At 41.4% G+C, this 18,144-nt stretch overlaps 1 protein-coding gene across 3 annotated transcripts in view; it reads right to left on the bottom strand.

Annotated features, from left to right (window-relative positions):
• The window catches only part of LOC137332878 (fibronectin type-III domain-containing protein 3A-like), a 145,459-nt gene that overhangs the window by 56,540 nt on the left and 70,775 nt on the right, over positions 1-18,144 (bottom strand). For all 3 annotated transcript variants that reach the window (XM_067996859.1, XM_067996857.1, XM_067996858.1), the window contains exons 3-4: positions 6,969-7,044; positions 2,584-2,660 (exon numbers count right to left, since the gene is read on the bottom strand). In XM_067996859.1, coding sequence (XP_067852960.1) covers positions 2,584-2,660; positions 6,969-7,044 — 153 coding nt within the window. The remainder of the gene's footprint in view (positions 1-2,583; positions 2,661-6,968; positions 7,045-18,144) is intronic.

The raw sequence follows: 18,144 nt of genomic DNA, 5'->3' as shown, positions 1-18,144 counted from the left end.
CAAAACCGGTCATGCTTTTGAACACCTCTATCAAATTTATTCTTAACCTTCTCTGCTCTAAAGAGAACAGACCCAGCTTCTCCAGTCTCTCCACATTACTGAAGTCACTCATCCCTGGTACCATTCTAGTACATATCTTCTGCACCCTTTCTAAGGCCTTTACATCCTTCCTGAAATGCAGTGCCCAGAATAGGGGACAATACTACAGCTGAGGCCTAACCAGTGTTTTATAAAGGTTTAGCATAACTTCCTTGCTCTTATACTTTGTGCCTCTATTTATAAAGCCAAGGATCCCATTTGCTTTTTTTTAAAAAAACAGCATTCTCAACTTGCCACCTTCAAAGATTTGTGTACATACACCCCCAGGTCTCTCTGTTCCTGCACTCCCTTTAAAATTGTACCATTTAGTATATATTGCCTCTCCTCATTCTTTCTACTAAAATGTATCACTTCACACTTCTCAGCGTTAAAATTCATCTGCCACGTGTCTGCCCATTTCCTCCTGTAGTCTATCACTATCCTCCGCATTGTTTACTACATTCCTGAGTTTCGTGTCATCAAACTTTGAAATTACACCCTGTATACCCAAGTCCAGGTCATTAATAAATATCAAAAACAGCAGTGGCCCTAATATCGAAGCTTAGGAAACACCACTGTATACGTCCCTCCAGTCAGAGAAACAACCGTTCACCACTACTCTGTTTTCTGTCCCTTAGCCAATTTTGTATCCACGTTGCCACTGTCCCTTTAATTCCATAGGCTTTAATTTTGCTATTAAGTCCATTATGTGGCACTTTACCAAATGCCTTTCGAAAGTCCATATACACATCAACCGCACTACCTTCACCATTACTTCATCAAAGAACTCAATCAAGTTAGTCAAACACGATTTTCCTTTAACAAATCCATGCTGATTTTAATTTATTAGCCCATACTTTTCCAAGTGCCAATTAATTTTGTTCCAGGTTATTTTCTCTAAAAGTTTCCCCACCACCGACAGTAGGCTGACTGGCCTGTAATTGTCGGGTTTATCCCTCTCCCCTTTTTTGAACAGGGTTGTAACATTTGCAATCCTCCAGTCTTCTGGCACCATTCCCATATTGAAGGAGGATTGAAAGATTGTGGCCAGTGCTACAATTTCCACCCTTACTTCCCTCAGTAACCTAGGATGCATCCCATCTGGACCGGGTGACAGTTAAAGTTAACTTTGAAAGCTTCAAGCACCAGAGTTCGAGAGCAATCCTGGCATGTCCAAACCAGCCTGATCTATGGTAAACCTGGGTAAAGAGAAACCGACTTTGTTTAGACATGGAGGTTTCAATGAAAGTCTAAAATGACACAGTCTAGGATCGCACAGCTCTCTGCTAATCAGAGACTCAAAGCCATTACCATCTCCCAGTGAAACAAGGCATCTGACAGTTCTAGACTTAGTGAGACCTCACCTAGTTAGGCAAATCATTAAAAGAAATGTTGGGAAAGACCAAGCTTTTGCTTTACAGATTCTTGCCAAAATTCAGAGTATTCTGCTCCGACAGCATGTACGGAGCAGTGAAGTGCTGAAATTTCTGCGGTTAGAGAAAGGGCACCATCAGGTCAGAAAAACTCAGGATTTCATTTCCTTTACTTTGCAGTCCCCTCTGGAGCGCTCTCTCTAAACATCGTAGCCTGGATACCTCTCCCCTTCTAAAGCTTCCTCAAAACATACCAATTCAACAGTCCCTTCAGTCACCTCAACTCTTCTCCTGTAACTGATCAGTGTCAGCCTTTTCACTTCTGAATGGCCTTTCACTACATTAAAGGCACCATATAAATACAAGTTGTTATGTTACCGTTAAAGGATTTAATAGCCATTGCACTTCCTTTAGAATTATTTGAACTCTCGAATCATCGTTTTGAAGCCACAATATTGTGTGCAATACTGGCCAAAATATAAAGAGGAAAGATAACTTTAGAGATGATTACTTTCATAGTAAAGTACTTTCCACTTCAAATATTCCATATTGCTTAACTACTTTTTAAAAATTCATTTACTGAAAAATCAAAACCTGGAGAACTCCTCTGTGAAACACAAACAGTTCACTGCTAGAAAAAAATATGGACTATGGTGGTGTAAACCAAGGAGTGCCCATGGAACATATCCATTACTTCCAATAACCTGAATATTCTTCCTCTCTTTATATTGTAATGATGATTAATATCGCTTTGGACCTTATTTTTATTTTTGAAAGACTCCATTTTTCCATTCAAAGGAGCTCTCTAACCAAATCCTTCTCCAACTATTAAAAATGCACAGCATGGTTAAATGGGTAAGGGCTTTACTGAACACGTTAATTCCTACAGTTAACTTGTCCTTTCAACATCCACATTTTATATTTTTAAATATGAATGAAATATTATATTCCCCAGAGCAAGAGCATATCCAATCATGACAAGCAAGTTAAAATACCTATATAAAAGTCACAATCTTGTGAAGCCGGTAACATGTTTCTACTTTCATCCTTTAACTAAAATCTTGATTGTGTATGCAGGGAGCTTGAATTAGCAGTTGCCATTAGATATTAAAATGCAGGAAATGTACAGTACCTGTGAGACATAACCAGGAGGCACATAAATTGGAGGCATTGAGCCATTTGGTGACATCATGGGAACATGAGCAGGACCTAAAAATTAATAAAAAGCAAAACAGTAACAACCTGCATTTATTTTGTAAACAATCCAACACTACACATGTGGCAAGTCAAAGCGACTACATGTTATATTTACAAATAAGGTTTCTTATACTGATCGCTTTCCAGTGTCCCTGCACAAAAGTGCATGGGTAGATGCTAGGTGAGGATAGTCAAGCAACAGCCTGACATAGCCATACTCACAGAATCATACCTTTCAGCCAACATCCCAGACTCTTCCATCACCATCCCTGGGTACGTCCTGTCCCACCGGCAGGACAGACGCACCAGAGGTGGTGGTACAGTGATACACAGTCAGGAGGGAGTGGTCCTGGGAGTCCTCAACATTGACTCTGGACCCTTTGAAATCTCATGGCATCAGGTCAAACATGGGCAAGGAAACCTCTTACTGATTACCATCTACTGCCCTCCCTCAGCTGATGAATCAGTCCTCCTCCATGTTGAACACCACTTGGAGGAAGCACTGAGGGTAGCAAGGGCACAGAATGTACTCTGGGTGGGGGACTTCAATGTCCATCACCAAGAGTGGCTCGGCAGCACCAATACTGACCGAGCTGGCCGAGTCCTGAACGACACAGCTGCCAGACTGGGCCTGCGGCAGGTGGTGAACGAACCAACACAAGGGAAAGACATACTTGACCTCATGCTCACCAATCAACCTGTCGCAAATGCATCTGTCCATGACAGTATTAGTAGGAGTGACCACCGCACAGTCCTCATGGAGACGAAGTCCCATCTTTGCACTAAGGATACCATTCAACATGATGTGTGGCACTACCACCATGCTAAATGGGATAGATTCAGAAAAGATCTAGCAGCTCAAAACTGGGCATCCATAAGGTGCTGTGCGCCATCAGCAGCAGGAGAATTGTATTCCAGCACAATCTGTAACTTCATGGCCCGGCATATTCCTCACTCCACCATTACCAACAATTGTAAACAATTTTACAACACCAAGTTATAGTCCAGCAATTTTATTTTAAATTCACAAGCTTTCGGAGGCTTCCTCCTTCCTCAGGTGAACGTTTGTTGGAAGGAGGAAGGAGGAAGCCTCCGAAAGCTTGTGAATTTAAAATAAAATTGCTGGACTATAACTTGGTGTTGTAAAATTGTTTACAATTGTCAACCCCAGTCCATCACCAGCATCTCCACATCATGATTACCAACAAGCCAGGGGATCAACCCTGGTTCAATGAGGAGTGGAGAAGAGCATGCCAGGAGCATCACCAGGTGTACCTAAAAATGAGGTGCCAACCTGGTGAACCTACAACTCAGGACTACATGCATGCTAAACAGTGGAAGCACCATGCTATGGACAGAGCTAAGCGATTCCACAACCAACGGATCAGATCAAAGCTCAGCAGTCCTGGCACATCCAGTCGTGAATGGCGGTGGACAATTAAATAACTAACGGGAGGAGGAGGCTCTGCAAACATCCCCATCCTCAATGATGGCAGAGTCCAGCACATGAGTGCAAAAGACAAGACTGAAGGGTTTGCAACCATCTTCAGCCGGGAGTGCCGAGTGGATGATCCATCTCGGCCTCCTCTCGATATCCCCACCATCACAGAAGCCAGTTGTCAGCCAATTTGATTCACTCCAAGTGATATCAAGAAATGGCTGAGTGCACTGGATACAACAAAGGCTATGGGCCCTGACAACATCCCGGCTGTAGTGCTGAAGACTTGTGCTCCAGAACTAGCTGCGCCTCTAGCCAAGCTGTTCCAGTACAGCTACAAAACTGGCATCCACCCGACAATGTGGAAAATTGCCCAGGTATGTCCTGTCCACAAAAAGCAGGACAAATCCAATCCGGCCAATTACCGCCCCATCAGTCTACTCTCAATCATCAGCAAAGTGATGGAAGGTGTCGTCGACAGTGCTATCAAGCGGCACTTACTCACCAATAACCTGCTGACTGATGCTCAGTTTGGGTTCCGCCAGGACCACTCTGCTCCAGACCTCATTACAGCCTTGGTCCAAACATGGATAAAAGAGCTGAATTCCAGAGGTGAAGTGAGAGTGACTGCCCTTGACATCAACGCAGCATTTGACCAAATGTGGCACCAAGGAGCCCTAGTCAAATTGAAGTCAATGGGAATCAGGGGGAAAACACTCCAGTGGCTGGAGTCATACCTAGCACAAAGGAAGATGGTAGTGGTTGTTGGACGACAATCATCTCAGCCCCAGGACATAGCTGCTGGAGTTCCTCAGGGCATGTCCTAGGCCCAATCATCTTCAGCTGCTTCATTGATGACCTTCCCTCCATCATAAGGTCAGAAATGGGGATGTTCGCTGATGATTGCACAGTATTCAGTTCCATTCGCAACCCCTCAAATAATGAAGCAGTCCGAGCCCGCATGCAGCAAGACCTGGACAACATCCAGGCTTGGGCTGATAAGTGGCAAGTAACATTTGCGCCAGACAAGTGCCAGGCAATGACCATCTCCAGCAAGAGAGAGTCTTACCACCTCCCCTTGACATTCAACGGCATTACCATCGCCGAATCCCCCACCATCAATATCCTGGGGGTCACCACTGACCAGAAACTTAACTGGACTAGCCATATAAATACTGTGGCTACAAGAACAGGTCAGAGGCTGGGTATTCTGCGGCGAGTGACTCACCTCCTGACTCCCAAAAGCCTTTCCACCGTCTACAAGGCACAAGTCAGGAGTGTGATGGAATACTCTCCACTTGCCTGGATGAGTGCAGCTCCAACAATACTCAAGAAGCTCGACACCATCCAGGACAAAGCAGCCCACTTGATTGGCACCTCATCCACCACCCTAAACATTCACTCCCTTCACCACTGGTGCACAGTGGCTGCAGTGCGTACCATCCACAGGATGCACTGCAGCAACTCGCCAAGGCTTCTTCGACAGCACCTCCCAAACCCATGACCTCTACCACCTGGAAGGACAAGAGCAGCAGGCGCATGGGAACAACACCACCTGCACGTTCCCCTCCAAGTCACACACCATCCTGACTTGGAAATATATCGCCGTTCCTTCATCACTGGGTCAAAATCCTGGAACTCCCTTCCTAACAGCACTGTGGGAGAACCTTCACAACACGGACTTCAGCGGTTCAAGAAGGCGACTCACCACCTTCTCAAGGGCAATTAGGGATGGGCAATAATGCTGGCCTTGCCAGTGACGCCCACATCCCATGAACGAATTAAAAAAAACATCAGGATGAGCTGTGATGCACCCCCGTGATTAAATAGTCTACCAATTCATTGTCTAGGCTCAAAGAAGAATGGCCAATTGGCCGAGATACCACAGCCTTCAGCACAGAAAGAGTAAGGAATAAAAATTAGGAATTTTTCTTTTTTAAAAAGTCAAGTTCCAGTACGTTAGTAATTTTCCATTGACATCTTGGTTGTTGATTCTCCAAATGGTTGTTTATCATCCTGTTTCATATACGGGACCCTCGATCTGCAGGAATAGTTGCTCTTTTCGGATCCTTGTGATCTTTGAACTCCGCATCTGCAAAACTATGAAACCCTTCAACCATCGAGGGAGATTACTTTTGCTCTCCATTGCAGGAAGTCTGAAGTAGATTTTTGAGGTAATGGAACGGGATCTAATTCATTTCGATGAATTGAGCAAGAATCATCCACAAAATGCTGTGCGAGAAGGTCGGAGGGAAAAAGTAGGCTTCATCTGCAGCAGCTCATCCAGAAATACTGCACAGCAAATTTGATAGTGCACTTTCTGATGAACAACTGATGATGATGATTGATTCTTCTACTGGTATGACGTCCAGTACCACTTTAATACCGTGTCTACCCCTCCTTATTGACGCATCACAAATTAAATATTAACAAGGTCAGATCAGAAACTAAAATCTACACCGCAGTAAAATGTATAATGAAATACAAGGCACCCATAATTCTGCCACAAAGCACAACAAATAAAATTTAGCTGACATCAGAATTGTTTTATTTTCAGAATGATAAATGAATGCTGTAAATACCATCACTTATCTACACTGCACTCCAAACTCATTTTAATCGAAGTGATTAGATTTTCACACTGTTGCAGGCATGTAGCCAAACATCCACTGCTCGAGACTGTAGATTACAAGTTCTTTCAAGAGGCCTCATGTCATACCATTTGAGATGGAGTTTAACAAAACCGCCACTGACCGAAAACAAGTTCTCTTTTACAAGCAAATATAATTTGCTATCAGGTTCTTCATCATTCTTGTATGCAGAAGCTTTATTTACCACACAGTACTTATTTTTTTATATAAGTATGGTCATTATATACTTACCTTGAATACACTGAATGTGGCCATCTTCTGTTCTGATTGTGAATGTCTCCCCAGGATTAACTTGCACCAATATAACCTGAAAATGCAGAGTTGAAACAGGACAATGTATTACAGCACTACTATTAAAATAGATAGATGCAAATTTCTATCATTCCACTCTGCATATTTATCCACTGATATCTTTATATTACATACATTTAACATAAATGCTAAAATAGAAAATAACTTCAAAGTTTCATAATCTATCACAAAAACAGAAGCCATTCTTAAAGTTACATTTTTCTTTTTATTGCAATTGTTCTGGTTGCAATACATTGATATACATCACATTTATAGAACACAATGTGTAAGATGTCACATACACGATATACTATGGTTGTAAGTGGATTGTAGATGGCCCTGGTGACTGACTCCAGGAAGTATAATGCTATATTTGCCTGCTGTGTCAGCCTGGTGGGTTATCTTGATTGGGTAGAATACATTGTTCTCCAGATGTTTGGTTTACAATCCAAATTTGGAGGTGCTGTCAACATGCCACTCAGTGGGGCAAGAACAGGCACCAGATTTCCAAGCATTTCTCCTGGTTCAGCTTCAGTGAGAAAGAATTTCGCAGATTGGGTTATTTTCCACACTGCTGCAACCCATGCTTCCACATTGACAGGGGTGGAAGGGAAAGGTCGTTCTGCTGCTTCTTCGTTGAGATGTACCCAACTAGCTGCAGTTAAAGGGAAACCTTGGCAGCTTTGGTGTTGTGGGTGGGGGGAGGGCAATTGGGTTCACTATGAGGAGGCCTAGGTGTTGTGCAGGATCCAATTCAATTACATGTTTGGTAATCTTCTGGGTATCTTGCAGAGGATTTCTGAGATATCAAAGGCACATTTTTCACAGTAGAACAATTTGACGTGCACATATTTTTTGATCAAGTGCAAGACACATATGGCGGAGGTTAATATCTTTAACTGAGATTCTAGGATAACAAAGTATTCTAAAGACAAAGGAGACTGGAGAAAAGTGAGGAGAGAATATGAAAAATAGCAAAAAGAGAGAAAAAACACACAAAAGGGGAAGAAAAATTCTAAGAGAAGCAGAGAAACAAGTGATTAATTTTTTTTAGGGGGGGGGGGGAGGAGAGGGGGGAGAAGAGGAATATTTATCTTTATCCCTGATTTATTCCTCTCATCTCCCTGTGCCATGCACCTTCTGCAGACAAAAAGAGCAGGGATTCAGTCATCTCAAGCTAGTTTCAAAAATAAATTCTGCCTATTTTATTAAATTATGCCTATAACCACATAAAGGGATGGGTACAGAAATGTAGCTATATCAGCTATAGGAAGATGAAATAAGATAAACTAGTTACAAATTTCTAATAGACAATAATACAGGTTATTTTTAAACTGACAGCAAAAGACCAAGCACCCTCCTCCTTAACCATCCCAGATGTCAGGTTAAGGCTAATTTTTGTAGTAGCAGTTTAAAATGTTACAGTACAAAATATATTGGGAGTGGCAAAGAAAAGTTAGAACAAAATTGTGCCTCCCCTCTAAACAAGCTAAATTAGCACTGAAGCAATCCAAGTTATATGAAGCAATTTGTATTCGTTGCCAGAAGTTACTCTTTGTTCTGACTTGATGTTCTTTTTACTGAATGTCTCACAATTCATGCTGGCTTGCTGTGACATTTTAAGAGTGACATTCTGTATTTAACATTGTCCCAAACAGGATAAACATCCTTCTAACTTTCTCACAATGGACTCCAATTCAGTACATGTGTTAAAGGAACGATTGCCTAAAGTAACAGACTATCAAATAACAAATTTACTCAATATTTTATTATTTTGAGCAAATTTAATTAGGTTACACACACAATGAATATATTGAATTTGTTGAATAATGCCTAATCACACCTGGAGGATCTGATGCTCTACATATTCAAGTGTTAACATTTAGTGATTCAAAACCAAATCCTCCAACTATTTAATTTCAAATTCAAAATACTATCATTACAACCAATCCCCTGCAAGCAGTTACATGTTTTTTTCAGTGTCTGGACTGTGTAGGCTCTACAACTGAACAAATGACCTTCCAAACACCCCCAGGGTTAAACAAATCATTGGACATCCATAGTGCTCTTATAGAAACAAACAGCTTTCTAGTGAATATGTATTTCTCAAGTTAACATCAAGAAATTAGATTTAAGGAAACAAGCAAAGGCAATTATACTCTGCAGTACTCAGATTGTAATACCATTTGTTCCTAAACACCCATATGGTACAGCTTTAGTGCTCAAAGAACTAAATGTACAATTTATCAAAAACTACTGGCCCTGGTTCAAAATTACATTATGTATCCAGTATGCCAGCAACAAACTAGTAATATAAATAATGTGATTGAAATGCTATTAAATATATCCAGTACTTGGTCAAGGTTTAAGAAGGTTAACACAACTGCTTTCATGGTTTCAAGTCCTGCAGCAAAAGTCTCCCAGAAGGTTCATATGTCAGTGTAACAGATGGTCAAGTCATACACCTATTTCGCCTGATACCTTCCTTACATGCTGTGCAGAGAAAAAAAAATACCATTTACATTGAAGCAGCCAATTCCAGCTTCATCATGCTTCAGCAGCAAATGTTTCTTGAAGGATGCAAAGTGTGCTCTTATGAAGATTAAAAGCAAAACATTCAGGGATGCTTGAGGAAGTAGCAAACAATGATACTGTTGTTAACTCCTTCTCCACAGATCACTTCCTCTCAAAATTAATCCAGTTGAAATGCGTTTCCAGCCATTGTCACCAAGACAACAAGGTCAATAAAAAAACCCTGCAGAATCAACATACATCAGTCACAAAATTGAAGAACGGAGATATAGTGCGGGCATTAGCTACACACATGTACTAGACCTTGTTATTCTGTACCTCACTGAGCAGATTTGGGATGCAAGAGAATTCAATTTCAAAATACAGATGATACTTCTCATTTTCTCCGACAACAAAAAGTAGGTTAGTAGAACACAAAATCGCAGCCAGCCATAAGCAGATCACACTGCGTCTTAGCACTACAGGGTATCTCTCTTCCCCTCCAACCCTATAATGAAGTCCCTTACCATTCAGAATGTCAACATTCATTCATCGTTTATATCCTGAAATTGATTAAAATCCTAGTCACAACGTTTGTTGAGTTAACCACATACAGGGGAAGGGTTAAAACGGGAATTGAAATTGTCTATGCATCAAGCCTCCATTCTGGTGTTTTTGATAAACAGTTTGTCTAATTAAGTTTTTGCACAGCAGATTGAAATTAACAATCCAGTACACTAGCGCAGGTACAAAGCACCTCAATCAATACGGTTATAGTCTTTATACCAGAACTTCATCTGCAGAAGTACCTTACTGACCGGCAAAAGATTGAAGTATTACTTAAGCAAAGCCAGATTCACAAAAACAGCAGAAAATGCACATTTTCGGATCCTGTAATGTTAGCAAAATATTTGGATTAAACAGCATGGTGTCTATCTGCAACTGATATTGATTTACAATTTTCACAGAATTCAACAGGGCCACAAAGTTGGCAGGAGGATCACCTGAATGAAAGCCCAGAGAAACAGCAGACATAAAATAATCCAGTCCAACTGAGACAAACCCTACTTCTGTTGATTATCAATTTTATCATGCAAGAGTAAAGGATCCACCAGGTCCTGGGTACTGTTACATATTTTTTTTTTATTCGTTCACGGGATGTGGGTGTCGCTGGCGAGGCCAGCATTTATTGCCCATCCCTAATTGCCCTTGAGAAGGTGGTGGTGAGCCGCCTTCTTGAACCGCTGCAGTCCGTGTGGTGACGGTTCTCCCACAGTGCTGTTAGGAAGGGAGTTCCAGGATTTTGACCCAGCGACAATGAAGGAACAGCGATATATTTCCAAGTCGGGATGGTGTGTGACTTGGAGGGGAACGTGCAGGTGGTGTTCTTCCCATGTACCTGCTGCTCTTGTCCTTCCAGGTGGTAGAGGTCATGGGTTTGGGAGGTGCTGTCGAAGAAGCCTTGGCGAGTTGCTGCAGTGCATCCTGTGGATGGTGCACACTGCAGCCACAGTGCGCCGGTGGTGAAGGGAGTGAATGTTTAGGGTGGTGGATGGGGTGCTAATCAAGCGGGCTGCTTTATCTTGGATGGTGTCGAGCTTCTTGAGTGTTGTTGGAGCTGCACTCATCCAGGCAAGTGGAGAGTATTCCATCACACTCCTGACTTGTGCCTTGTAGATGGTGGAAAGGCTTTGGGGAGTCAGGAGGTGAGTCACTCGCCGCAGAATACCCAGCCTCTGACCTGCTCTCGTAGCCACAGTATTTATATGGCTGGTCCAGTTAAGTTTCTGGTCAATGGTGACCCCCAGGATGTTGATGGTGGGGGATTCGGCGATGGTAATGCCGTTGAATGTCAAGGGGAGGTGGTTAGACTCTCTCTTGTTGGAGATGGTCATTGCCTGGCACTTGTCTGGCGCGAATGTTACTTGCCACTTATGAGCCCAAGCCTGGATGTTGTCCAGGTCTTGCTGCATGCGGGCTCGGACTGCTTCATTATTTGAGGGGTTGCGAATGGAACTGAACACTGTGCAGTCATCAGCGAACATCCCCATTTCTGACCTTATGATGGAGGGAAGGTCATTGATGAAGCAGCTGAAGATGGTTGGGCCTAGGACACTGCCCTGAGGAACTCCTGCAGCAATGTCCTGGGGCTGAGATGATTGGCCTCCAACAACCACAAGAGGTGTAAGGCATCCGTCTTCACCCTCAGTCACCTGCAACATGATCACTGTACTGCACAATTCCATGCACTACTTTTAAGGAAGGTCTAGGTAAACTAGTGCCTCAGTCGTGGAAGGTATCAACTTCTTTTCCTTAGGAGGTCCAGTACCAACTGATACTGTAGTCTTCTTTAACTTGTTAACAGTATACGTTAGGAACTTTATCTTTTGTCCAGTATTCCCAAATAGTGGAGAGGGTCAGGCCCCACTAAAACAGGTCTAGACCAACACATACAAAGCTAGTTTGACCCTACAGCTCCACCCCGTTGTAATGCGCAGAGGCATTGGCCCAAACAGATCCTTATGCAAAGCACAGACCTGGATTTCTTGAGCAGCACTCAATTTTTCCAGTACTGTTGAACCTGAAGCAACCAGCTCTCCTGAAGTTTCCCTGTGGTCATTCCTGGAGTGGATGCAATCCTAGAAGAGCTGCCATTACTGCTCAGAATCCTACACAGATGGGGCAGAAGGACAAGCACTGGTGACATCGAGTGTTTGCCAGTCACTATGAAGGCACAACATGTTATACAGTATTTAGAGCCTCGACCCTTCAACACAGAAAGAAAGATTACTTCAAACATCTTATCAAATTTAAGAAAATGAATTTCAATAAAATTTGACTAAAGGGGTCCTCTGGTGGCTCAATGCACCTCATGATGTGGCACTCATCATAAAGACTAAAGACTAGAGAGGTCCAAAGTCTGCACCAAGTTAGCCGATCTCAGCCTGGATTCCAGTGAAGGCACTGCAACTGCCCTCATTATCCACAGTCCTGAAATAAAAAGACAGGGCCTCTCGCTGTTCACTGATACTTGCTGAAAATGCATGCAAGGCCTAGTTCTGATGGCTTCTGCTCACTGATCAGGCTTACATATGAAATATCACCAAAGTGGGTAAGGGGGCTAGAGGACTGTGACAACATAGTTGTCATCTTCAGAAAAGTACAGGTATGGGGAAGCTAACACACAAAATAGAGAAAATGTTTTGCAACTTAACTAGAAGTTTGACAAACACAAGAAAAAGGAGAGTATTCAGCCCACCAAAAGCAAGGATCATAACTTCTCTGGGGGAGACACTTTTACAAAATGTGGGAATATATCAAACAATTGATCTACTGACATCATCCATGCCAAAGGCCACTAATGGGGCAACATCCACGTGACTTTATCAGATGTTAACCTGAGCTTCCACATGTTGTAAAGGAAGAATGCTGCAATAACTAACTGCTCATTAATTAATTCTGTTGAACTCTGGCTCCATAACTCAATTGTCACTGCTCTCATTACTACTACAGCGATTATTCTTTTCGGTTATAAAAAGCAGTTTTTTGTTAGAATAGACTGATAACTGTCTAAATGAATATCCAGTTTATTTTGCTTTATATACGTCAATTTTTTTTTTCAATTTGACATTATGCAGAAAGGGAGTCTTAGTAGTGAGTTATTTGAGGCCTCATTCAAACTAATTTGCAGACAGTACCGAATTGAGGCCTGGAAGCCAGGAGTGTCTCGTTACTTGCAAAAAAAGTATACAAGTTACATTTAAGTACCAGTCAGACCCTGTTACATTAAAAAAAATGTTCACCTGTATTTAAAACTGGTATTTACAGCTCGTCACCTACCTTTCAATATGTTAAAGGTTAGGCAATGTTGATCATATTTTGTCTAGACCACAATGTTTGTACTGCTTATAATGTACTAATTTTTAAGAAGAACGAGCATAAACTAATAAAGCTACATATAAACTGCTAAGCAGCTTAGCGCCACCAGTAATGTTTATAATACTTGGGGTCAGGTGGCACTGAAAAGGTTAAAATTACAGAAACATTATAAAGATCACTATCAATTTACTATATCAGTACCAGATGACACTGATTAGCGTAACTGCCTCTCGCCCTATTCATTTGGAGATAAGATCTTTAAACAAGAAACATCTAGCTGTAACACTAATTATCACTGGACAAGAACACAAAGCTTTGACCATAGATCCTGCCCTAATTGAATCAAACTTAATCGTTCATGGCCTGAATTCCCACCGACTCTCATAAGGCTGCCTCTACACTCAAATACTACTCAAGTTAAAATGCCACAACATATTGCCACTAACCATCCGATAAAAGTATTGATATCTAACCACTGAAGTGATTTTTTTCAAACCAAGTCAAGGAATGACTATGGATATGTTTAAATCAATGACCACACAATTCCCAAAACTAGCCTCAAATTCAGAAACTGACAGAAGCAACCATCCAATCCCTTTCACTTCTGACTCTGAGTGGTTCATCGGATTATTTAACAACTTCTAGTTTCCCTCCCAACAAACATCCATTAATTTTAATTTGTCGCTTCTATGAGTGAAACCCTAGGTTTTGCGTAGTTAGACCTTAAATTTTCTCCAGGATTGTGTTTTCTCCACCCATCTCACATTTTAGTAATAAACAGCTAATATTAATGATCAAACATAAAATCTATATTACCCACAAAGAAACTGTTTTCAGACTAAGTATTGACGAAAGCAGCATTCTCTCAGCCTACAATTAACATATTACACAAAGATCAGACAGTAATGTTGGCGCTGTGCTACCCTAAAAAGTGGAGTTTCACAACTATGTGATGCTTCTAAGTTCCATAACAGTTCTTCCCTTATGCCTTAGGTCAAATGTACTTGCACACCAATATTCAGTCTTAACACTTCCAAAATTCTTTCATACCTCCTCCTCTTCCACCTCTAACTAATTTTATTCCTTCCTGATCATCTCCCTTGGCCTCTTGTTTGTTTCTTCCATCCATCTTTTCCTCATTTTTATTAGACAGTTTAGGGCACTTCTGCAACCTCAGCTACCCTGTGCCTTCGGGGAACAAACTTAAATTTCTCCCGTTGAATGAAAAATTGTACACTAATTTCTTTGACAAAACCCATTGTCTGTCAGTGAGATAAACTTAGTTATTCTTAAATCTTGCATCTTCATTCTGGTCAGATTTAGTACTGTAATATCTCTGGCCCACATCTCAGGGATTCTTCTGATCTATTGGGCAGTTCAATTAGGAAAGCCAAGAAACTCAAGTTATTTTGACAGCCACTTGTCTAGGTCATCAATGTACTCTGCTGTGACGCTGTATGCGAGCGTGGGAGTGACAGTCTGCCTTTCACCCACATATTCTAGTTTTACCTTTACTTCTGAAATACATCTTCAATTCTTTTCCATCTTTGATCCCAGTTTGTTTGTTGGTTTAAGATCTTTCAATTTTTTTGCTCCATTTTTCAAAAGCAGTTTTTATTTCTTCTCATCAATATGCGATCTTCTATTAATTAGTCTGCTACCTCCACATAGCCCACCTGAAGTCTCAATAGAAGCTGTGGAGTGTGGATTCCCAGCATAGGTTTTGACGTTCTGCTTCCAGGCCCACAGTTCAGATCTTCCTGTTTGAACTTTTGAAACATACTTGCCACAATCTTGTTTCAATGACATTATGTTTTAGAACTAAAATACCGTATACTTTGGTTGTTTTTGAAAGTAGCACCAGCAGTAGGGCGGCCACTGAAACTACATGGATAAAAGCAGCTATTATTCTGGAGAGAACTGTGATAGTCATTGTCACAAACCCAAGTAACTCCCAAGAAACAACAGATCATCAGTGCCTTGGAGTGACCCGCTCTTCCATATTTGCAGGATGGTGATTTGACACAGATGAAGCATTTTTCCCTCAGGTTCTGGTATATGCCAACTTTAGTCTAGACACAGTCCTTCAGGACTAGAGAGGATAAAACTCCTGGTCCAGATGGATTGCAGCCATGCATATTAAAAGAAGTTAGGGAAGAAATAGCAGAGGCACTATTACATATATATAAAAATTCATTAGAAAAGGGAATAATGTCAGAGGGCTGGCGGACAGCTATTCTGATTCCTATATTTAAAAAGGGAGATAGAACAAGTCCAGGGAACTATAGATCAGTTAGCTTAACAACAGTGGTAGGAAAGTTAATGAAATCTTTACTCAAAGATGTAGCAGAAAAACATCTAGAAACCGAAAATATAGTAAAGAGTAGACAGCACGGATTGCAGAAGGAAAAGTCATGCTTGACCAACCTTACTGAATTCTTTGAAGAAGTAACAAAGAGTAGACAAGGGTGGCTGGCACATTGTAATATGTCCCTGTTTAGGTCCTTCCACCATACTGAAGGCAAACGGCAATTATATAGCTGACAAGGAAATTTCAAGACTTAAGATGATGGCTGCTGGAAGACAGTACTTGGAGCCAGGGTTTGAGAATAGCACTCATATCTGTGGTTTAGTTAACCATAATTATATTGCAGAGGCAAGCAGTGGTTGCTGAGGAATCACTGTTTGATTAGATACAGTGTGTATCCATGCTGTGGTCAGAAAAATAGTAGCAATGCAAAAGCATGTGCTATAGCAAGTTGCACTGCTCATGAAGACCTCCGGGTATCTGCTGTCCACCTCACGAGGGTGATCCTCCTGGGGTAGGTATGTGAAGTCTCTTACAAGTTAGTCTGGCTTCTAGATGGCATGCCTGACAATGGAAGTTTGGAGTCAAGTCAACCATCTATTTAGTACTTGAGCCAAGCAAGCCTCTAGGGCTTTGCTGATGACTGGACAGTCAGTTTGGCTCACCTGGAGAGTGAGACCTGTCCTTGATGATTACTTCCAGATAATCCTGCAAGCCAATGCCTTAGCAAGTAGGGTGACCGTAGATGGACGAGAGGAAAGCTTACTGGTGCTCTGCATTTGTAAGCTGTGTGATTTTAGCTGATTAAACTCCAGTGCATACTTGAGTGTTTTTAAGCCTTGCATCTGCCAACCTGTGCCTCAGCTCTCAGCACTTAGATATGTGAGTTGTGTCCCCATGGGGAGGAAGTGCACTTTATATCAAGTAAACAAACTCAGAGTGGATTTCTCAGTAGCTTGAAGAATTTTAAACATGGTAATGTGTTTTCATTCATGCCAGATTTTTAAGGCAGCATTGTATTCTTTGGGAACCATCTTAACATTGTACTATGCATACAGACTCCTCGTTACAACGCATTCTGCTGGGCCCCACTTAAATTACTGTAACAATGGCATATCATAACAGATACAACAGTACTCAAACTAGGAATTCTACTCAATTACAAACACAGTTATCAGAACCCTTCAATTGAATTATAGCTTTATATTCACTCTAAGGCACCTGTCATTCTCTAAATTTTTTGTACAAAAACACTGCTATAACACTCATCACTGGATTTAATGGACTACAACTTACTGCATATCTGTAAAGTACAGATAGGTCAGAAACTAGTCAATAACTCTTAAAAAGTTTACAAAACCAAACTGGTAACTTCTCATTTTTATCAATTGAATCTTTTCTACCCTTCTTGCTCTAGATTTTTTGGCTTCTGTATTTTAGATCGCTGTCATAGCCATGTTCTAATTCCCTATGCCATTGAGAATGTCTTTACTAGTCTTCATACCTACATAAGTTTTCGGTAGTGAACCAAGGATAACTAACAGAACAACCTGTCAAGTTAGAAATTGGAAATTAACTTGCATCTCCATAAGAGTTAAAAACAGTAGTGTCACATCAGGCCTTACATAGAATGTACAGCACAAACAGGCCGTTCAGCTCAACAGGTCCGTGCTGGTGTTTATGCTCCACACGTGCCTCCTCCCTCCCTATTTCATCTATCAGCATATCCTTCTATCCCTTTCTCCCTCATGTGTTTATCTAGCTTCCTCTTAAATGCATCTATGCTAGTTGCCTCAGCTACTCCTTGCGGTAGCGAGTCCCACATTCTAACCACGCTCTGCATAAAGAAGTTTCTCCTGAATACCCTACTGGATTTATTAGTGACTATCTTATATTTATGGCCCCTAGTTCTGGTCTTCCCTTGCAAATGGAAACATCTTCTCTACGTTTACCTTATCAAACCCTTTCATAATCTTAAAGACCTCTATAAGGGCACCCCTCAGTCTTCTCTTTTCTAGAGAAAAATGCCCCACCTGCTCAATCTTTCCCGACTCGTATAACCTCTCAGTTCTGGTATCATCCTAGTAAACCTTTTTTGCACCTTTTTATAATATGGAGACCAGAATTGTTTACGTCTCCAAGTGTGGTCCAACCAAGGTTCTATACAAGTTTAATATAACTTCTCTGCTTTTCAATTCTATCGCTTTACAAATGAACCCCTGTTCTTGGTTTGCTTTTTATATGGCCTTATTAACCTACGTCGTTACTTTTAGTGATTTGTGTATCTGTATCCCCAGATCCCTCTGCTCCTCTGCCCCATTTAGTCTCATTATCCAAGCAGTATGTGGCCCCCTTATTCTTCCTACCAAAATGTAATCTCACAATTATCCATATTAAAATTGATTTGCCAATTACACA

The sequence above is a fragment of the Heptranchias perlo genome, chromosome 15, assembly GCF_035084215.1.
Source record: "Heptranchias perlo isolate sHepPer1 chromosome 15, sHepPer1.hap1, whole genome shotgun sequence".
Taxonomy (NCBI): Eukaryota; Metazoa; Chordata; class Chondrichthyes; order Hexanchiformes; family Hexanchidae; genus Heptranchias; species Heptranchias perlo.
Note: the sequence above shows the minus strand (reverse complement) of the source record. Positions and strands in the feature narration are given on the sequence as shown.